Source organism: Protopterus annectens, chromosome 1.part0 (assembly GCF_019279795.1).
Source record: "Protopterus annectens isolate FY-2018-M chromosome 1.part0, PAN1.0, whole genome shotgun sequence".
Classification (NCBI taxonomy): Eukaryota; Metazoa; Chordata; order Ceratodontiformes; family Protopteridae; genus Protopterus; species Protopterus annectens.
In genome coordinates, this window is record NC_056725.1 from 1,861,609,239 (window position 1) to 1,861,632,532 (window position 23,294).

Here is a 23,294-nt window from a genome sequence, read left to right on the forward strand (position 1 = left end):
GTAAAGAATTATATTTCATTTGAATATCAAACTGATTTGTACAGATGTTTGTGTCAAAAATGCATCTGTAAAGCTGCTTGTGTTAAAAATGTATCAACAGTGGGTCCTGCTGGACAGAAAAGAAATATACATGTATGTCAGGCTGTACTGTTGTAACTGAGAAAATGCATATATTCTAACAGAGGATACTGTAAGGGAAGGGGTTAAGCTCAGCTCAGCTAACCTTAAGAAAAATAGCCTGAAATTAAATGATTTGGTTTAGGCTATAAATATTCTATCTCACAAGTCTGAATGCAGACAAAGATGCAATATCCATGAAAAGTCTTTATGCAAGAAAGGTAAAAGTGTTGGAATTGTTTTATAGCTTCCAGATGCTGTATTAAGCCTTAGCAAAGTTGTGTGTGTGTACTGTGACATATCTGTGCCAAATCCTGGCTCAGCGTCTAGTAAGGGGGTAGTGTGGCAACAGAGTCAGGTGACCAGATGTGATGTCATTCTGTAGCCAGCACTGAAATTGTAAATAGATACTAGTGAGAGATGAGAAATTGGCACTCAGCACCCTGTTATTGGAACTGACAACAAAGACACTCATCCATTTCATCTTGCCTTGCTCTAGCAGGTAAGTAGGTATCAGTAAGTCAGTTAGGAAAATATAATTGATTATTTTATTTATTTATTTAACTTTGTTGACTGGGAAAGTCCAACTAGGACAGAGCCTAGTTTCATAGGAGACCACGGGAGAAACACTCCAGACACAAGTCTTTGGAATGTGGGAAAAAAAATGGAGTACCCGGAAGAAACCCACAAGAATGCAGGGAGGATATACAGACTCTGCAGAGAAGGCACCTCAGCTGAGACTAGAACCACAGAACCTCTTGCTGTGAGGTGACAACGTTAGCCGCTGCACCACCGTAGTTAAATATTGTTTTCTGTATCTGTCTGATCTTTCCATCTGTGCTGTTTTTATATTCTCTGTAATGTGAAACTCTGTTTATTGTGACTAAATATTCAGTATTGTAATATTTATTTTTTTATTAATTATTATAGGTTCATAGGTTCATACTAGGCTATCTGCCCTGGGGCAATTATAAGCCTTGCCCGATTCTGTATGGCTTACGCCACCCCTTGATTTGAGTATACTGTGCCCTTTTTAAGGTTTAGTTTACTGTGCCTCTGTCTAATAGTGACACGGGAGTAATCCCTGGGACAAACCTACGATCCCCCATCCACCTATCGAGATTCTTCTTGAAGAGATTCAGTGAGGTGCTCTGCCTCACATGAACTGGAATTCTATTCCAGAGCGAAGGGAGCCTCTGGGTTATGAACCTGTCCCTCCAGCAAGTTCTATTTATTTCTGTGCTGAGGTTCAAGTCCCTCGAGTGTGTGGCTCTAAGGGATTTAGATTTACTGAGGTGGAGCATGTCCATTAATTCTGGATTTGACATAGCTTTGTATGTCAGGCATAGATCACCTCGAAGTAGGCGGTATGCAAATGAGTAGAGCTGGAGTTTTTTTAACCGAGCAGCATATGGCATCTGTTTGAGACCCTTGATCCTCTTGGTGAGATACTTTTGGGGTCTAATTGCTGCAGGTGTCGGGTAAGGTACATCCCAAAAGGGGCATTGTATTCTATGATGGGCCTGATGAGGGATGAATAAAGGGGCACGATTACCTCTCTTGATCTAGATGTGAAACCCTTTGTGATGAGGTGGGCTATGTAGAAGGTCTTTCTAACCACTTTGGCAATGTGGTTTTCAAAGGAGAGATTGCTATCAACTTGGGTCCCTAATAACTTTCTCTGTACTTAATGGGTTTCTGCCTATGTGGTAATTTGTGGGCACATTGTTTTTGCCAAAGGGTATGACTATACATTTTTTGGCATTTAGCTTTAAACCATGGCGCTGTCACCAGTTATCTGTCTCTGTGAGACCTTTTTGAAGGATGTTTGTGTCAGCTGGAGAGTTGATTATGGCGCCCAGTTTGCAGTCGTCTGCGAACTTGGTGAGCCATAGTCCTCCCACGTTTTCCTGTACCTCGGAAAAGTATATACTGGACAAGAGTGGTCCCAGGACAGAACCCTGTGGGACGCCACTTGTGACCGGTTTCGAGTCTGACATGGCTCCAGCAACTCTCACTCTGTGGGTTCTGTCTTTGAGCCAGTTTGCAAGCCATCTTGTGACATAGGGGTTTATATTTAAGCTGGATAGCTTATCTATGATGCCCGAGTGGGGTATTGTGTCAAATGCCTTTGCAAGGTCCAGATAGGCTGTGTGGACTACCTTTCCTTCATCTATGGCTTTGGTGACTGTTTCGAAGAAGTCAACCAGGTTCAAAAGGCAGGATCTGCCCTTGACAAAGCCGAACTGGGTAGGATCTAGTGTCTGTAGGTCCCCAATGTCTTTGTTTATGAGCTCCATGATGATCCTCTCCATAGCCTTGCAGACTAAGCTAGTCAGTCTTATGGGGCGATAGTTTCCAGGGTCCGTAGAGGCTCCACCTTTCCACTGTTGCTGTACGCCATTCTGTGGGTACATATCCTGTAGTGAGGCTGAGATTGTATAGCTGTTTTATTTGAGGGATTAGTTCCTCTTGGAGTTCATGTAGGACGCAACCTGGGATGCCATCTGGTCCCATGGAAGCAGTGTTTTTTGCTTTGGAGAGGGCAGCCTTCACCTGAGCATCACAGATGTTTGGGAGCCAGCCCTCTGCCGGGATAGATACTTGCTCTTTTGGGGGGGGAGGGGAAATAAACAGCCTCTGCAAGGCTCAAACCCAGGACCCAGCACACCATAGACAAAGTGATTTACCACTAAGCCATGACCTTTCATTGTGGCTGGTCTTTTAGCAAATACTTTAACCTTTGAGAGCATTTGCATTTATTTAGTGGCACTGTGGTATCACGTTCCTGAAAGTCTTGGTGCCTGGAAACACTAACATTTGTATGAGTATTAATTTTACTAATACTAATTGGGTACCCTGGTAAGAGCTTTAGAGTAGCTAGCTTCAGGGTGTTCTGTTGGCAGTATCTACCTTATGGTCTGCGTGGAGGTGGCAGAGTGGGTAAATTTGTGCCAGCATTGCCCAGGTGTGTGCGTGTGAGAAAATCAAATCTCAAAGAAAGGTGTGTGTGTGTGTGTGTGTGTGTGTGTGTGTGTGTGTGTGTGTGTGTGTGTGTGTGAAAATCGAATCTCAAAGAAAGAGTGTGTGTGTGTGTGTGTGTGTGTGTGTGTGTGTGTGTGTGTGTGTGTGTGTGTGTGTGTGTGTGTGTGTGTGTGTGAGAGAGAGCTACTTGGAACAATGACACAGAGCACTGATTTCACACAGAGGGTGGTGGAGGACTTGGCTTGGAACACTTGGCTGAGGACTCAGCTCTGAGGGGGTCAGTGTGGAATGTTATTTGGGGCCTGGAGAGGAAGTCCAGTCCCAGGACTGGAGTGTGCATTCCGTGTGCTGTTAAGGGAAATTACGCTTGGTGCATATAAAAATACTGTGTCTGTGTGTGCGTGGTGTGTGTGTGTGTGTGTGTGTGTGTCTATTTATCTCTCAAAGTGAACTTTCCCCACTGGTGTCAGTGGTGAGGATTGAGGCTCCTTGATCACTGGCCCAAAGGAGATTTGTCACAATCTTCCTCATCACTTATTTCAGAACCTTCCTCTATTTCTTGTTTCTTATCTCTTTCTTCATCTTCTTTAACCTTGCTTCTAATTCTACCACTTCTAATGTTTCTTCTCTCTATTCCTTTTCCTTCACTTTCATTATTTTCAGTCTTACAATCTATCCATAAATGCTCAGTTTTGTTACATTTATAGCATTTCAATTCACATTTTTTGTGCCATGATGTAGTTCCCCACAAATGTAACATTTCTTTTTGTCACAATTATTTATCAAGTGTCTTTCTTTTTCACAAAAGAAACATGTTTTTGGTTGACCCCTTTTTTCTACATCCTTATTTCCTTCAACATTTATCATACTTGGAATATGTAAAATTGTATTCTTTTTATCTAGAACACAATACGACATTCCCATCCACCAGTCCATAAACCCCTTTTTATCATAAACTTTTGCAATGTCCAGTACTTCTTTGCAAAAACATTTCAAATGTTCTTTTTAAGACTCTCTCTCTACTTCTGTTCAAAACTGTACATGAATCTTCTTTTTCATTTTCCTGTTAAATGCTTTTATTACATATAAGTTCCAGGGGATTACAGTCCTTTTTTCGTATTCTCCAAGAAAATTTTCCATTGCGTAAACAGTCTCAAATATAATGTCACAAAATGTCTCTGTTTACAAAAACAAAAGCTTTTACCTCTTGGGCTTTTACAAGCATAGGAACCATTAAGTTGTCTGAAACTTCATACTTAATCCAGTTCTTGTTCTTTACTTTGAATTCTCTCCACATACTTCCACTTCACATTTTCTTCTGATTCTGTTTTTCCCCATTATTCCCATATTGCCTTTCTTCACTTTTTTCCTGCATAAGAAATCTTTTCTATTTCAGTGTCATTGTTCAGGATAGACTCTGCGTGTTTTTTTTTTTCATATTTCTTTATCTTTCATTTTCTGGCTCCCTCTGCATCATCATTTTTTTTTAATATATCATCCCAGAAAACTGTACTAACACAAGACTTGCTCATTGACTCCTTTTTCAGCTTCAGCAAACTGGTTTTCCTGAAAAACAACTTCTGAATTCTCCATAACTTTGTTGGAACACTCAGGAAACACCATAATTCATCTCTGTGCCTTCTGCTATTCTCTCCATGTCACGCTCCATCCTCCCAACTGCCACTGTGCTAGGAACAGGACATTTGTGCTATCTTGCTACCTCCAGGGAAGCTCCCCAATGGCCTGGTCAAATTTCACCTAGCAGTATAAATACCACCTCAGGTCTTCCTTGAAAAGAGGCTACTAGTCTACTGGGACTAACTTAGTCAACAAAGGACAGATAAATAAAATTCTCACCTTTGAATGGAAATTAGCTAGGCTTCAAATGCCCTGCAAGGTCTGTTACCCTAGTACCCATCTATGAACATACAATACATTTTCCTAGCTCCCTGGTGTAGTGGACTTTGAATCCAGTGATTTGCGTTCAAATCTAAGGGGAACTTTTCCCACTTTCCTTTGGTGTTGAGGGTTGGCATAATCGTTAAGTTGTTTACCTGACAAACACAGGGTCCAGGGCTTGATTCTCACCTTTGAAAGGAAAAATGGCTAGGCTTAAAATTGTCCACAGGGCAACTAGCTTAGTACTTGCATATCTTATATATATATATATATATATATATATATATATATATATATATATATGAGCTATCTATACATTTATATAGATATAAATATATATCTCTATCTATATATCTACATATATCCCTGCACAGATTTTTCTTACTGTTAAAATGTGTTGCTCCTTACTTGCATAGAGCAATTTTAATGAAAGAAAATATTGAATGTAGCAACCCTTTTCAATGTGAAAAAAAGTCAACCAAAATGAGGTAAATATTTATTGTGCTTAAAAAATGTAATGGTTGGGGTTTTGGAAGGAAAGTAACAACAGGTTTTATATTTTGTACTGATATCATCTTATTACTGTCCCAACCCACCTCATATTAAGAGATAAGCATCACTTTATGTTGGTACTCTCTGTAACAATAAAAGAAGCTGTTTTCAGTTGTATTATTAACATAACTTCTTATTAACATAACTTCGGGACTTAAAAAAAATCTGCCAGCCTTAAAGGCTGCTGCCAAAAAACAGCAGGCAGAAATTTAATGTGATTAAAAACTGTGTTGGAATTTGAAAGTGGATGGCCCTTGAATACAGCATATCCCACATTTTGCCAATGGGAATATCAGATGTTGAAGACAAGATAGAAAGTCAATATGCCACTGTAAATAACTGAGGAAGGTTAGCCAAAGAACCAAGGTAATTTGAGCAAATTTGTCAGGTAGAAAGGGTAGAAGAGTGAGAAAAAGCTAAACAGCGGTTTGAGTTGCGTCCTAGAGACCGCCTATCACATCAAGGATTAACGGCTGAACTACAGCAGAGAGGTATGGAGAGGAATACACAAAATGAGATGCCAATTACAGAATTTTTTTTTTTGAGAGCCAAGAACAGAAAACACAGTCTACTAAGGAATACAAAATACTTCAGGATAACTACAATAAGCAGTTGGAAGAACCAAAGAAGGATTCTTAAGGGAGAGTTAAAAGGCACATTACAAAAGAACATGTTACGAATTCTACACGGTACCCAAATATGCAAAACTACTCTGATGGTTTTGTATATTTGCCTGGAAATATCTACACAGGTACTTTTGTACCCCAGGTGGATAACACATACTGGAGATGTGACAGGGAAGAAAAAGAAAACAGAGAATGTTTTGGGAGGATTCAGGCCGGACAGATTTACAGGTTACATACACAGAACGTTCTAGAACAACTGCTGGATGAACATGTGGCCCTGCGAAAGGAGAGCGGCTAGAGTAGAGATCTAGAAGAGCTAAGACACAGTTAGACTTTTGTCAAGTATACTGGTGCTAGCAGCCAAACAAAAAAAGCAATTACTGAAAAAAACAAAACAAAAAAAAAAAAAAACAGAAGTCAAATACTAAAGCAGCATTAGATTATGTGTGATCGGTGAGACATAGGATAAGGAGCTGTGATCCTTGAGAATAGGAGGAAGTACTATGGACCTTAATAACTGGCATTTTTGGGATCAATATATACAAAACAAGAAAGTAAATTATGCAAGTCAAGGATGTGTTAATAAGAATGTTAAGTAAACATTTTGAAATTTGTATGTATTCATGCTACATAACTTAATTGTTAAGATATTAAATAAAGTTTTGTTTTTAGTAAAAAATAAAGCCAATGCTTCATTTTCCTTGTTGAAAAAGTACAGTGCAATTCTGGGAATGAATAAGGCAAACACTGCAAATTGCATAAACTCAAGAGAAACACACTCCTGTACAACAGGGCTTGCAGTGTGAAATGCACTGATCTACAAATCACCTGGTATTTCAGTAGTCACTGAATCATTTCTGGCTGACACTAAATGTATATCCTTTACTGTTAGTTGGCTTAGAGGATTAAAGAACTGTTAACAAGCTGGTTCTTGTGGTCCAGTGGTACACGGTTTGTGTACCTAATCCTCCACTGCCTACTGTGTAACTCTGAGCAAGTCACTTAACCAGACACCACTCCTAGGTTGAGCATGAAAAAGGTCCATAGAGATTAGTGCTGCACCATGGAAAATGAATACAAATAAAATAAAATAAAAAATAACAGTTATAAAAAGACCTTGTTATCTTGGTCTGAATTATTTTTTTCTTTAATAATTCTGATGTATTTTTCATTTACTTTAGACTATTAGGTGCCATCTATTTGAGTGTTAAATGACTTTCCCAGTAGACCTGTACTTCCTAGTCCTACCATTTAGCAAAATCTAAAAAAGCAGGATCTTCTTTCAGAGTTGTCTGCCTTTAAAAGAAAATGTGACGAGGAAGAAAGGGTGTTGGTATGGCTTGCTTTATTCAAGTACAAAAAAGTTAATGACCATTATAACATTCAAAGTGTGGAAATTTCACCACTGGTGGACATCTGGCCATCTGATTGGACTCCCAGAGATTGGGGCTTCCCTCTCTCCTGCAGCAGACATTAGTAGGATATATGGCTTAAAAGGGAGCATTGTTAAAGCCATCTTCAACTCTTTTTTGCCACATCAGCATTTGGAATCAGTCTGCTGATACTGTCCAGATGACTTCCAGTTATTATTTTACTCAAATTGCAATAAACAAAACCCAGAAACTTTAACACTCAAAAACTTTAACATTCAAAAACATCATCTTTTAAAAATGAACCTAAAAATAAGCAACACCCCGCAACCCTACTTCTCAAAGTACACTAACTCTGGAGAACAGAAGGTTTGCCAGCTCTTTGTCTGGCGTCAAAAACAGACCATCATTTTCCCTGTGCTGTTTATATTTTGCAGGTACAGAAATAGCCTTAAAAGATCACCTCATCATGTCTGTATCCTTTCTTTTCAAATGGAAAATTAATCCAAAAGTTTTCTGTGAACTCTGGGTACTCTGGAACCATACTCTGGGCACCACTGCAAGTCAGGCCTGGCAGTGAACTCATTTTCTGTCCCTTGGAATAAAGGTCTTCTTTATGCTTTTCCAACATTACACCTGAAACCCAAGGTACTGAAGAAGGTTATGTAGGGTAGGGCAAACCTGACTCTGGCTCTTGCTCAAGGAGATCTGCAGTAAAAGTCCAAGGATTTCCTCATCTCAAACAACTCTGACCTACAGCCCAGAAGATAGAATACTGATCCTATACTGGGAGCCCTCTCTTCCTCAAGTTCTGGGGATCATTAAAGAGGTTAGAAATGCCAACACTAAGAAACATTACCTGGCAGTGTACAGCTAATGGCATTCATCTCAGAGTGACTTTGGTTCTTCATGCCCTCCTTTACCACCATTAGCAGAAGCACCCCCAAAGAAGCAAGTACTGAAAGGGGTACTGTGCTGGAGATCATTAAGAAAGCCACTGTCTCCTTTATGAAACTTGAATTTCACTTGGGGGGGGGGGGGGGGGCACCACTTTTACCCTGTTTTTAGTAGCCATTACTTCACCTAAGAGGATCTCAGAATCACATGCTTTTCTATGCAAAGCATTTTATATGGTCTTCTACAAAGACATGATGGTCATGAGAACCAATCTTTTGTTCATACCAAAACAGGACCCAAAAGTGGCATGAAATCAGGAAATTGGTCTTCCAGCATTTTCCCCAAATGTACAAAACAAAGAGAAAAACATTTTGCACTTCTTGGATGTGCCTAAGTTTTTTTTTAATTACAGCAGACAAAGGATTTCGGGCAGACTGACCAACTTTTTGTATTCTTCATATACAAGCAGGGAAGACATTTCTTTAAATATATCCTGTCTAAATAGTTAGCAGGGTGCAAAAGCTTTTGTTATGATCACCACTGTAAAACCTTACAAGTACAGGTTACAGTGCATTTTATTTCCACAATGATGCTTCTTTTTAGATACGTCTCAATGAAAATATCTGAGAGGAAACAAATATTCATTCACACATCATCTATACATTGCAAACTGAAAAAGCTTTCTAGAAGTTAAGTGGGACTTGTGATTGCACTGTTGTATGACCTGTATGCCCACCCCCAAAAATCCAACACCAATATTCCCATGTTATAATTCCTACTGCAGCAGTTGTCTGCTCAGTGTACGTAATACACTTGGTGTGAGCATAGTCACCAAAACTGTATGATTGTAGATGCTCAGGTATCATCATTGCAGCAGTACAGGATTCTATGCTCCATCGCCTGCCAAGTTTTGCTGTTCTGGAAGGTGAATTGTCTTCCTTTCTGAAAAGTGTCCTCTAAATGTAGATCCCAATTATTGTCCTGATGGCAGGACACAGTTTCATCCTACTTCCAAGGATAAAAAAAGTGCCCACTTTAGTTAACTAAAGAAATACAGACAAAAGAATTGAAGATGATAGTCGCCCCCTTTTTGTACATAATTAATGGCGGTCAGGCCAAATGGTTAGCAGTCTGCCTGCAGCATACTTTCCATACTTAGGCTCCTACTGAAACAGAGATCTTACTGAAACAAACTGTTATTGATGAGTATGCTCACACAAATCTGCTTTGTTGTTGGCACTATGTGATTTAAAACAAAGAATACATAATAAAAAAAAAAAGTGGAAGCCTACTAAGAAACCTGAGTTTCATAATTTAAAAGTCCACCCAGGTCAAAGACAGTGCGAAGTCCAAAGTATATAAAAATGACAAGTTCTTAATGCCTTTCCCCTTACCCCTAAGAAAAATTGTCACATAACAAGACTGCTCTGTATTGTGTACAATTAATAAACAATCTTAGAGACAGAGAAAGTACGGACATGACTGTGGCCACCATTAACAAGGACAGATAAGGCAAGTGAAAGGATGAAATTGGGAAGTTAAACATATAATTGATCTTACTGGCTGTAGGCTGGAGCGACCCAGTATGGGTTTTCCAATGCATCTTTTGCATGTCGTAAAATGGCTTCTCGAGGATTGCTGTCATCTGTTTTGTCCAAGGCAATGTTCTTTACTATGAATGAAGACAGGGTACCTCCATGTGTCCCAACACGTCCACCACGACCTAAATAGCAAAAAATAATAAGCATACATTATTACATAACAATGGAACAGATTGTGAATACATTTTCTCTGTCACAAATATAGTGATTATTTCCCAAATTTTATTTCTAAAGCTACAAATCACAAAACATAATTTTTGAACCTAATTTTGTTAACTGTTTTCTCTTTTGGTTGCATTACTCCAGAATGAAACTGAAAATGATCCATGGAGATCACAGCTCTACCGCAGAAAACAAATGTTTAAACAAATAAGTATATAAACTGCCTTGATGCAAGTCAAAATTCAGAGTATATTTACTGCTAATGTATGCTTTCATCTCTTTCTTTGCGCTACTCCTAAAATGTTGGAAGAAAATGCAATATTTTTACAAGTTTGTCTTTCTATTACTCACATTTGAATAAGAAACGGGGATGGGTAAATACGCTCAAAGCTAGAAGGTTCTGTAACTCCCAAAACTGGTCACTCCTGGAAGGTATTAGAAAAATCAGTGGATATATATTGTAAAATTTAAACAGAAAATAATAATTCAGGTTAATTTATTTTAATGAACTGATGTTCTTGTCTGTAACTGCAGAGAGTAGGTACCAAAATAATTGCTGAAATTATTTCTGCATCTCCCTCCTGCCCACTAAGACTTTTTTTTTTATTAATTTGCATATGAAAACTGGTCCACCCATGTTGAGTGAAGGCTCCGGAACAAAAGATCTGCTAAATTCCTCAATTTACTGTATATATTAAGTTGGTTTATTTGCAAAGGATGTTATTTTTTTATTTACCAGATAAAACCAGAAAAGTGTATTTCAAATGTTGTGGAACACTCTGGGACAATTTCAAGTCTTTGGGATACAAAATGAAAGAAGACAAAACAAAGACAATACCTGTAAACTATGTACCTACACACAAATTCGTTTAGCAATACCCATATTTATGGGGGCATGATAAAATGAAGTACTTGGGAGTATAGGTTAAAAAAGAATCTATTATGGCAGTTAAGGATATCTGGGTAGAGACTAAATAAAAGATAATACAAAAACGGAAAACTGGAAGCTCTGTTTTATGGATATGGATAGCAAGATACAAGCAGTGAAAATGTTTTTAGTAGATTTATACACACGTTAGGCATATTTTCATCAACCAGACAAGAAGTTGTGGATAATAATAGTTATGTACTTAACATAACTTGGTACCTGTGTTATCTGTAGTCATCATTCATCATGTATGGGTCTAGGATCCATAAGCGGATCTGAGCCAGCACACAGACAACAGCTTAACTCAAGCTCCTCCCCTCCCATAATGCTCTGCTGCCCTCTAACCCCTCAGATCGAGTATGCCCTGGAGAAAGAAGACAGACAAAGAAGACCTGCCACCAGAAAAAGGTCCACCAAAGTCCTGCTAATCAGAAGAGGGGAAGGAGGGTGAGATCATGATGAATGGTGACTACGGATAGCACACATACGAAGTTATGAAAGTACATAACTATTAATCTGATGTCATCCTAGTCACCATTCATCACGTATGGGTCAGAGTCCCCAGCTACCCAACATTCTCGGGTGGCCTCATGGAAGGACATGCCGAAGAACAGTGCAGCCAAAGGAAGCCCTTCCCCTAGAAACTAGGTCAAGTCTGTAATGAGAAATGACTGTATGAGGAGAAGACCAAGTTGCCGCTGCACAAATATAATCCAAGTACTGACGAGCTGGGAAGGCAACTGATGCCACTGACCTGGTAGAGTGGATACTAACTGGTCCAGGTAAAGGAGAGCCACAAGAAGAGTATATGTAAGAAATGAAATGAGAAATCCAATGGGAAATGGTAAGTTGAGACAGCTTGGCCCTTCCAGTGACTGAGAAGGCCACAAACAACTGATCTGACAGTCAAAAGGACTTAAGTCCTGTGCAAATAAAAATGAAGCTGTCGATGAACATCTGAAGTATGCAAAATGTACTCTCCCTTATTAGCATTATTAGGAAAGAATACTGGAAGCTGGATAGACTCTGACTGAGGTTATCTTCAGTTGCCACTTTTGGCATAAGGGAAGGACTGGGTCTCAAGACCACTACCTTTATGGAATATCAAATAAGGAGGCTTAATGGTAAGAGCCTGCAATTCTGATTCACTGAAGTTATCACCACCAAAAAGACTTCCAAGACAGAAATGTGAGGTCACAGGATGCAGCAAGCTCAAAAGGGGGCCTAGTTAGAGACTGTAGCACCACAGCAAGATACCACAGTGGAGAAGGGTCCTGGAGGACGCAACTAAGACACCTTTCAAGAAGGCTTTGCAGAGGCTAGAAAAAACAGTAGGTTCGTTATTGAGATGAAAATTAGAAATTGCTGCCAATTGGACTTTGATCATAGACAAACTAGCTCCCGCGTGAAAAAAGGATGCCAGGAAAAGAAGAACGTCAGAAATAGGAGCCAAAACTGGCTCCAGATTCCGACCCTTTGTCCAACTAGGAATCTTTTCCACTTACTTCTGTAAACTCTCTTGGTAGAAAATTTTTGAGAAGCAAGGATAATGTCCTTCACAGTAGACGCAAGCCTGGACTTAGCAAGGATCAAGGGAACTGGAGGAAACCAGGCTGTTAGACTGAGGGTCTGCAGAGTTGGAAGCGGACAGAATGACATATGGGAGATCAGATCTGGCACCGGATCAGGCATCTAAGGGGGGGTGATTCAGATGAGACCATAGAAGAGGGAACCACACCTGCTGAGGCCGGAAGGGGGGCAATAAGGATTAACTGTGTCCTGAGCTATCTTGCTTTCTGAAAAACTCTCGGAATCAATGGTAATGAAGGAAAGGCATAAAGGAGAACCAGAGGCCAATCATGAGTCCTTGGGAGACTCGTCCTCTGGAGGGATCAGATCGAAGTAGTTGCTGCATTTGTGGTTGAGAGGGGAAGCAAACTGATCACAGCTCAGCTGGCACTAATGATGGAAGATCTGCTTTGCCACTAGCGGGTTCAGGGACCACTTGTGAGGGGTCAAAATAGCCCTGCTCAGCTCGTCTGCCAGCATGTTGGATGCTCCAGGAATGTGCATTGCAAGGAGAAAGCACCCCGAGGACACTGCCGACTCCCAAACCCTCATGGCCTTGAGACAAAGCAGATAAGAATGTGTACCCCCCTTGCTTATGTACCACACAACAGCCAGGTTAGTCTGTGTGAACTGATATTGTCCCTAGGGGAAGGCAGTCCTGAAATGCTTGCAATGAAGGAAGGACTGCTCTCATCTCCAGAACATTTATGTGCAGTTTGGTCTCTGACTGGGACCATGTCCCTTGGACAGTCTTCCCCTGGAACTGCCCCCCTCACCCTAGGAGGGAAGCATCAGTGGTAACCGTGGCCATCGGAACTGGGGGAGAAAAAGACCTGACCGCTAGGAGGTCTAGAGAGTGCATCCAACACGACAGATGTCTTCTGCATATTGGAGGGAGCCACATAGGGACTAACAGAGGATGACAGATAGCAGACCACTGAATCGCCAGGGTCCACTGCAGAACTCTCATGTAATACCTGGCCAGCGGAAGATAAATGGCTGCTGTCATAGAACCTAGAGCCCTTAGGACGAGTGATACTGGAGAATACGTTTGCTACAGAAGAGATTGCAAATGAGAACGGATAAGAAGCATGCATCAGAGGGGAAGAGCTGCAATCTCCGAGGTAGTGTCCAACTGAGTGCCTATGAACTCCAACTGTTGAGATGGGGTCAGGGAAGACTTGGCCAGATTCAATGTTATCCACAGCTGATTGAAGAAATGAAGAAGAAAGTGTGTGGTCTCCACCAGTTGATGCTGTGAAGAGCCAATCGTCGAGACAGGGAAACACCTGAAATCCCTGCAGCCTGAAATGAGCTGCCACCACTGTCATACTCTTGGGGAACACCCAAGGGGCTGTGGTGAGTCCAAAGGGCAGGGCTCTGAACTGGAAGTGATCAGCTCCTACGCAAAAGTGGAGAAATCTCCTGAGCAGCCTGTTTATTTTGATATGATAGTAGGCACACTGGAGATCCACAGAGCACATCCAGTTGTTCTTGTGCAGAACAGGAACAATGGACTCTGCAGTGACCATCTGAAACTTCAACTTCTTGAATGAGAGATTTAACTGATTGAGGTCCAGAAGTGGACGCATGTCCCCTATTTTCTTGGGTACCAAAAAGAAGCAGGAGTAAGTTCTAGATCCTCTCTCTCCTGTGGGGACCCTTTGAATGTATCTTTTTAGAATGACGGGCTAACTCTCTCTGACAGGGTGGCACATCGGGGAGAGTTCTTCTCTTTGGCAGGGGTTTGGAAAAGAGAATACAGTAGGCCCTGGATAAAACCCTTGGCACCCATTAGTCAGTTGTGATGTTTGCCCAAGCCAAAGGGTGCAAAGATAAACAGCGCTGACTGCCTCCAGGGAGGCACATCAGGCAATGCCTCAGAAGTGCTGAAAGGGCTTCCCAGAAAAAGGTTCCCTGTAGCCCTGGTTTTGTAGGCCTCCTCTGCTCCTAGGGTGGCGTCGACCTTTGAAACCTTTCCCCCATCCCCTGGAAGAGGAATCTTCTTGAGCTTCCTGAAAGGAAGACTGGGACTTACAGAACCAAATCTTGCTCTCCTGTTGGGTCTTGGAGAAGGGCCTCTGGGGGGTAGAGACCTTGATCCCTACGGCAGATTTTGTCTTCCCTTTTTGCTCAATGTGGGTTAAAGTTTCCTTAATGGTTTGTCCAAAGAGGGTTAAATCATCTAAGGGAGCGTTGGTGAACAGCTGCTTAAAGGCCTCCGCAAACCCACATAAGTGAAGCCAGGCATGACGCCTGATGGCAATGCCTGTGCCCACCGCCCATGTGGTACCCTCTGCAGCACTGGATATCAACCTCATGGACAAATTAGCTATGGATGTGAGAGTGGCCAGCTTGGGAGAAACGGTCTTAAAGTCCTCTGCAGGCATGGACTCCAAGAAGGAAGTGGTAAGCTCCTTTATCAAATCGCTCTGAAGACAGGTGAAATGTGTCAGGCAGTTTAAGGCTCGCAGGCTGAACGAAGCCAATGTGAACACCCATTTACTGAACCTGTCAATTGCTCTCCACTCTTGATTGGGAGGATGAACAGATGAACTCTGTTCCACCAGCTCCTTCTTGGTGGTGGCAGCCACAACTATCGCATCAACTGGAAAGTACAGTTGTGTACACTTACCATAAATGTAGATGTTTGAGTGTATTCACTGTTGCAGTCATTACATTTGGGGTAATCTGCTGGCAGGTTGCCCTTAGTCGGCATGAATTCCAAAGTCTTGGGTCCTGTGTCGGTTGCTGTCTCCTCTTCCATGACGTCAGGTCGTCAGGGGTATAAAACATGCAGCCAATGCCATTTTCTTTAGTTTTTCTTGACCCAGATGTCAGGTGCCCCCAAAAAAGTAGCAAATATATATATATATATATATATATATATATATATATATATATATATATATATGTGTATATATACATGCATCAATATAAACTTTACCTTCATCTACAAGCAAATACACCACATAGGTTGTAGAAGCTAGAGAAGGAAAGATAAACTCCTGAATGAAAGGGAGATGGCGGGAGGGTAACCTGGACTGCAACAAGTGAATACACTTGAACATCTACATTTATGGTAAGTGTACACAACTGTACTATGTTCTTCGTGTTTCACTGTTGCAGTCATTACATTTGGGTAGAATCCCAAAGCTATGGTTGGAAGGCTGGAGCTAAACAGCACTGGGTGCGGCTATAAGGCCCTGCAGAACTGCAGTGGCAAAGCCTGCCCTGGACTTAAAGTACAAAGGCAAATGATAATGCTTTGTAAAGGTGTGAACAGAACTCCAAATAGCAGCCTCTAGAATGTCTTTGGTTGGTACTCCTCTGAGAAAGGCTGCTGAAGTAGATGCAGCTCTGGTGGAATGAGACCTAATGCCCTTGGGCACAGGTTTACCATGGTGTAAGTAGCAGAAACGGATGCAGTGGCTTATCCACTTTGAAATTGTCTGCTTTGAAATAGCCTTTCCTTCTGATCCTGCAGCATATGTCACTAGTAAATGCTCAGTTTTTCTTAGAGCTTTAGTGCTGCTCAAGTAGAATCTTAGCGGTCTGTGTACATCCAAGGAATGCAGAATTCTCTCCCCCTTGTTCTGCAGATTTGGATACAACGTTGGCAGATGAATTGTTTGGTTAGGAGCCACACTGGAAACCACCTTTGGCATAAATGTAGGATTTGTCCACAGAGATACCCTGTCTGGGTAAAATATGATAAAAAGCTCTACAGCCATGAGGGCCTGTAGCTCAAACTCTTCTTGCTGAAGTAATTGCTAGTAGTAGAGCTGTTTTCCATGATAAGAACTTTATATCAGCGTTAGCAGCTGGTTCAAATGGAGGCAGGGTGAGCTTTTCCAACACATAATTGAGGTCCAGTGCAGGTATTGGTGATCTTCTAGGAGGCCTTAAACGTTTGGCTCCTCTAAGATACTGCTTTAGTAAAGGATGAGAAAAGATTGGTGGCTCTGTATTGTAATGAGCTGAAATGGCAGAGGCATGGATTTTAATTGATGAGAAAGATAGGCCTTTGTCAAGCATCTCAGTTATATATTGTAATATCTGAGGAATATTTGGTTCTGCTGTATCAGTTCCTTGTGCTTGATTCCAAGCACAGAATCTCTTCCATTTATCAGCATAAGACTTTCTAGTACTAGGCCTTCTGGCTTCCAAAATGACATCCATCACAGCTTTACTGACAGGTGTTGTTTGTATAACTACATGATCAGCCATGCTGCCAGGTTCAGTGTCTGGAGTTGATTGTGCAGGATCTGATTGTTTTGCTGGGACAATAGTTGAGGTCTTTGAGGTAAGGTCCAAGCCGGGTATTGAGACAAGTTCCTTAGGAATGGGTACCAGTATTGGCAGGGCCAGTCTGGGGCAATTAGTATCATCTTTGGTTTCTCTTGTCTGACTTTTAGGAGGACCTTGGTAAGAAGAGGCAGAGGAGGAAAGGCGTAAACTGATAGGTTTTTCCAACTGAAGGATAAGGCGCCCACTTTCCATGCTTGTCTGATTAGTCCTTGTGCAGAAACTTTTCAATTGATAATTTTGAGGAGAGGCAAAAAGATCTATGTTTGGGCTCCCCCATTTCTCATTTATCATGCTGAAGACTTGTGGTTTTAGTTTCCACTCGTGAGGATCCATAAGATTTCTGCTTAAATCGTCTGCCAGAGTATTTTGCTTTCCTGGCAGGAATTGAGCTTAAAGATGTATTTGGTAGGTCAAAGCTGTGTCCCACAGTGCCGTGGCTAATCTGCAAAGGGGGTATGAGTGTGTGCCCCCTTGCTTGTTTATATACCACATGACTGTGGTGTTGTCCGTCTTTATCCATAGTTGTCATGGATGAAGTAAGTCCTTGAAGGCTGTTAGGGCATTTTTAACAGCTAGCATCTCTTACTGGTTGATGTGTAGGTGCATTTGTTTTGGGGTCCATATGCCCCGAATGCATCTTACTGCCATATGGGCCCCCAAGCATAATCTGATGCATCTACTGTTAAAGTTTGGCTGGCAGGGAGTAGAGTGAAGGGCCGTCCCATGTTTTGGTGACATGCCTTTGCCCACCACAGAAACTCCTGTAGTAGGCAGGGAATGAGAGGAATCATTGTTTCCAGACTGTGAGAATGTGGACTCCATAAACTTTTTAGGTACCACTGAAGTTTCCTCATATGCAGTCTTGCATATGGAATCAGTAGGATGCAGGATGCCATGAAGCCCAAAGCCTGCAGAATTTGTCTTGCAGATAACCGGGTTTTTGTTGCCATCAGTTTGAAGTAAATAGTCAGTTGCCTTTGTTTGTCTGGTGTGAGGTAGGCCATCTGGGCAGTTGTATTCAAGCTTGCACCCAGGAATGTTATCTTTTGAGAGGGCACCAGTTGTGATTTCTTTTCGTTTATTGTGTACCCTAGGCCTGTTAGAAGTCTTTTCACAAACGCCAGGTGTCGAAGAATAATGTCTTTGTTCTCTGCTTGAATGAGACAGTCGTCCAAGTAAGGATATATTTGTATACTTCTTTGTCTGCAAAATGAAATTACTGGTGCCAGGCACTTTGTAAAGACCCTGGGCGCAGTAGATAAGCCAAAGGGCAGTGCAGAGAATTGGTAATGCATTAAGCCAGCATTGAATCTGAGGTATCTTCTGCACGACTAATTATTGGGACATGCAGGTATGCCTCTTTTAGGTCTAATGTCACCAACCAAGCATTCTTGTCCAGCATGGGCAGAAGCTGCTGCAAAGTCAGCATTTTGAATTTTGGAATGTCCAGGTATGTGTTCAAAATCGATAAATCCAGTATTGGCCGCCAGGCCTTGTCCTTTCTGGGTACCAAGAACAGTCGAGTAAAAACCTTGTCCTTTTTCCTGTTCTGGTACTAGCTGAATGGCCCCCATATCCATGAGGGACGTAACTTGTTTCTGTGCCTCTGCCCATTGATTTTTTGGCAGGTCTGGCCAACCATTTGCCATTGGCAGTGTGGAAATGGAATCTGTATCCCTGTGATACTATGTTTAGTACCCACTTGTCCTGGGTTATTAACTGCCAAGTTTAAGCAAAAAGTGCTAATTTTCCCCCTAAGGGTGCTGCCAAAAGATAAGTGCTTGGTGTAAGGCAGAGGGAAGTCACTGGGACTGTTTGCGCTTTATCTCCTCCAGCTTTGGAGGTAGAAGCGCCCCATTGCTTTGACCTGTATGAATCCTGCACCTGGTATCTGGAACCCTTTAGGGTGTCTGGATTTGCCCCTTTGAGCTCTGTCTGACACAGGAAAGGACCAATTTTTTTGTAGGCCAGTGTCTACTGAATCTTGGTGGCTGCACTTGTAAGAAGTCTTTAACAGTTTGCATAAACTTAGCTTTGTCCTCCATTGTCTTTAAAACCTCTTCTGCCTTAATACCAAATAGAGTATCATGCTGTAAAGGTGCATCTAGCAATTTAGCTTTAACATGATGAGGCAAATTCTTGTTTCTTTAGCCAGGCATGCCTCCTAAACACAGATCCAGTAACTGCGGCTCTGCAGGAGGCCTCTAAGGAGTCAAAACCACATTGCAAAGTATGCTTTCCAACCTGTTTAGCTGCATACAATAATTCCTGCAATTCTTTATTTTCTGCACATTCAGAAATCAACATAATTTTCTGTTTCAGCAATCCCATAGCATGTTGTTGACACTTAAGCATATGAAATTGACAGTTTAAGGCCCTGACTGCCATGGTTGCAGATGTATAAACCTTTTTTCCCCATCTGTCCAGTGCCCTTGAATCTCTGTCAGAGGGGGTAGGATTTTTTGCTGTTGAGGCCTTAACTCCCTTTGGACCCTGTGAAATAGTTACAGGATCAGCAGCAGGGTTTCTAAATAAAACTTTATGCGTGTCAGGAACCCTGTAATATCTGTCAGGCTTACTGGGAGCCAGAGGTAAGGAGTCAGGGGTCAAGCCTGACTCCGAAAACACATCATCCACAATGTCCAAAACAGGGGGAATGGCTAAAGGCCTGCGCTGAGGGAGAAGGAGGAAGTCCCTGAGCCTCTTTTTTGATTCTGAGAAATCTTGACTCTCCCAGTGAAAATGCTCCCTCAAAATATGCAAGTTTTCTCCAAATGAATAATCTTCAGGAGGAGATGCAGATGATATAGGCTCCTCTGCATCAAAATCCTCATAGGGAGGTACAGATAATTCCTGATCAGAAGAAATAGAAACCTGATCTGAAGATTCATAATCAGTATCTTGCCTAGGCCTCTTATCTGGAGGGGGATGGGTACCCCTGATTAAGGTAATAAGGTCCTCAGCCATTTTGATCATCTGTTTTTTAGGCATAGAGGCCTGTGCATGTGGCTCATGCGTCAGTTTTTTTAGTTTTAGAAGATGCTTTTGTCTTTGGTTTTGCAGCTGTCATCGGTTTGATATACAAATGTTGAGGTATGAATACACCCTCAGAAGCCGGTGCCTGCTCAGCGGCTCCAGACCCACCCGAGGGAGATACATCCATCGGTCCAATACCTTGAGTATCCTGCGGCATGCTGGACTCCACATGGGTGTCGGTAGAGGCCTGCAACTCGAACGTAGCGGGTATCAGGGGCTGCGAAAGTGCCTCACTGAGTACCGGCGAACCGGCGACTGGGTTAGAAAAAACTTTGTCGTTGGTTTTGGATCTCGACTGCCTTTCTCTGTCCTTTTCTTTGTGTTTTTTATGTACTCCAGTAGTCGGATTACTATCCGACGACATTTCTGGGTAATTAAATCTGTTTCGAAAATACGGCAAAAATATACAGACGCTTAATAGTGCGTTGGTTAAATCTAGCACAAAACAGACAGCCAGGCACATTGTGATCAGGCCCTAGGCAAGGAATACAGTATAAATGGAAATCCTTATGAGGTGTTTGCTTCCCACAAATAATACAATTATTAACTCTTTCTGACACCGGTATGGAGCAAGAAAAAAGATTCCCCAACGGAAGAAGACTTCGGTTCTGAAAACTCGAATACTTTAGTAGTTGGCCAACCGGCACTTGTGAAATGCTTCTGCTTCAGGCACCGCGCGGCAAGAAAGACTGAAGAAAAAATCTCATTGGCTGCATGTTTTATAGCCCTGACGTCATGGAAGATGAGACAGCAACCGACGCAGGACCCAAGACTTTGGAATTCAGGCAGACTGGGGGCAACCTGCCAGCAGATTACCCCAAATGTAATGACTGCAACAGTGAAACACGAAGAACATCTGCTTTGGAAAAGAAAGCCTCCTCAGAAGGGGGACTCAAAAACTTGTCTGCTCTCTCTGGCACTGGTTCAACTGTATCGGGTTCCTTCCAAGCCCTGCTTGCAATGAGATTAATCAAGGGGTTAGCAAGGGTGAACACCCAAGAGGTAGACGCGTCCCATACCATAAGCCTCCAGAAACACGGCTTCCTCTGAGGACAGGGGCTGGGCAGACCAACCACCCTTGGCCTTAAGAATCTCCAGAATGTCACCGAAAGAGACGTCATCAGGCAGTGACCTTGGGGACTCGTCCCCTTCATCGATATCAGTATCTTCCATGAGAGATTCCATCGGGGAGTCAAGATGTCTTCTCTTACATGACCTCTTTCGAGGAACTTCCTCCACGGGAGGCTCAAAGGAAGATTCAGAAGAGGTGGAGACCCTCATGGGGTAACTCCCCCATGATAGCTATGTTGGACGGGCTGTCCAGGAGCAGGATGAGGGGGTCCGCTCAAAGGCTGAGGCTGAGATGAAGCCTGGTGAGAATGGGAGGCTACTCTGGTAGCAGAGACAGATCTTTCCACCACCCAGAACACGGAGGGACTGGTCGAAGCCCTCTCTCCCTCCCACATGGACAATACCACAAGGGAGGAAGGAGCAAAACCTGCCAGGACCTCCAATGCTCCAGAAAAGGCCAGACAGGAACCATCAAGCACCAAAGCACCGAGGGACAAAGAACAGTTTGAAAGACCCGGACCCGAACCTGCCCCCCGGTGATAACCCGGACCAGTGGTGCCATCTGCCCTGGGGGTAGGGGAGCAGAACACTAGCCATAGACTCTGATGGGGTAGGGACAAAGGGAGTCCCAGAGACCCCCACCGCCTCCCATGCTTTGAACACGCTACCATAAGTCCTATCCCTGATAGGTCAGATGAGGAGAAAAGAACTGGGGAGTAGCAGAAGGTCCCCCTAGTCCTGTGGACTGGGGAAGCCAAAAGCCCTAACTTTACTAGAGCTTTCAAAAAGGACTGCATCATTCTGTCCATATCGGAAGGAAGGATGCTCCTGGAGGATCAGGAGGAAATATAGGACCTTGCTGGAGACCCGTGTCGGGACCATGAGTGCCCTTCTCTGATGGTCGGGGGAACGGCTGCTACATGGAGGCGTAAACGAATGATCTCAGAGGATCTGAGGGAAGGTCCTCAACAACAATAGGATCTGACACAGGTCTCGGATCTGACCATATCGGACCAGAGGAAACAGAAGGACCTGAGGGGAGAGTTCTCGAATCCCTTGGATCAGATAGGATCAGATCAGTGTCAGGTCTGCTCTAGCATGGATCTGAAGGCATTGATCTGGAGGCCTTGGGACCTAGGACCAGAGGGCTTGAAACTGGGCGTCAACTCTCTGGAAGGCTTCGGAACCAAGATCCCAGGATCCAACCCCTGTAAGGCTGGAGTCAGATCCAGAGACCTGGGATCTGACAGCCTAGGTTTTTTACTAGAGACCTCTTCAGAAGAGGAGGAAGAGGTAGCTTTTCTCTTATGCTCACAGGGGCCTTGTTTGGTTGAGGAATCATTGACCAAGGGACCCCTGAGCCATCAAGTTGAGTAGAAGCTTGTGTTGGCACACAACCAAGGCCCTGAGGTTAAATGTGGCAAAAATGCCGCATTCAACCTCCAGGTGGCCAGCGCTGAGGCAATAGAGGCACTCCTCATGCAAGTCAGAAATAGGCATTTTCCAACTGCATGAGAGGCACCTCAAACTCTGATGGCTTGTCAGACATCCCAAACAGGCAAACACAAATCAAATCCAATTTGAAAGACACTGGCAAAGGGTTAAGCGCTTAAAAATCTGTCCACAGTCAAAAGTACACAGACCAAGAGCTAACTACAGAAACCCCCTTAACAACTAAACACTAACGAGAAAAAGCTCACACAAAACTACAACTAAAACAGTTCCAAACAGGACACAAAATGGGAGGGGTAGAACGCAATGGTAAACACGGAAAATGTAGACACACTAAACAAATTCAAGACTAAAGTCAGTCAGAAAAAGGCTAAAGGAGAGAGACAAGAAAGAAACCCCAAAGAAAACTAACCTACCTTGTCTACACTGGAGGAGCTGAGCAATCTGCATCTGTCTTCAAGAATGGCAAACAAGATCTGAGGGGTTAGAGGTCTGCAGAGCATTATGAAAGGGGAGGAGCTTGAGCTAAGCTGTTATCTAAGTGTGCCAGCTCGTATCCAATGTCGGATCCTAGACCCATACATGATGAATGGTGACAAGGATAACATCAGATCAATTATTAAACAGATGAAGCATTTTATCTGAGAGGGTGAGGGCAAGAGTCAAGTGGGATGAGATGATCCTTCCAATTGAACAAGATGGTATGGGACTACCTGAT

General features: G+C 42.6%; 1 protein-coding gene across 1 annotated transcript in view; it reads right to left on the reverse strand.

Moving 5' to 3' along the window:
* The window catches only part of WDR70 (WD repeat domain 70), a 2,546,720-nt gene that overhangs the window by 303,365 nt on the left and 2,220,061 nt on the right, over nt 1-23,294 (reverse strand). Inside the window, exon 17 of the mRNA XM_044069907.1 lies at nt 10,007-10,169. Within this exon, the coding sequence (XP_043925842.1) occupies nt 10,007-10,169 (163 nt within the window). The remainder of the gene's footprint in view (nt 1-10,006; nt 10,170-23,294) is intronic.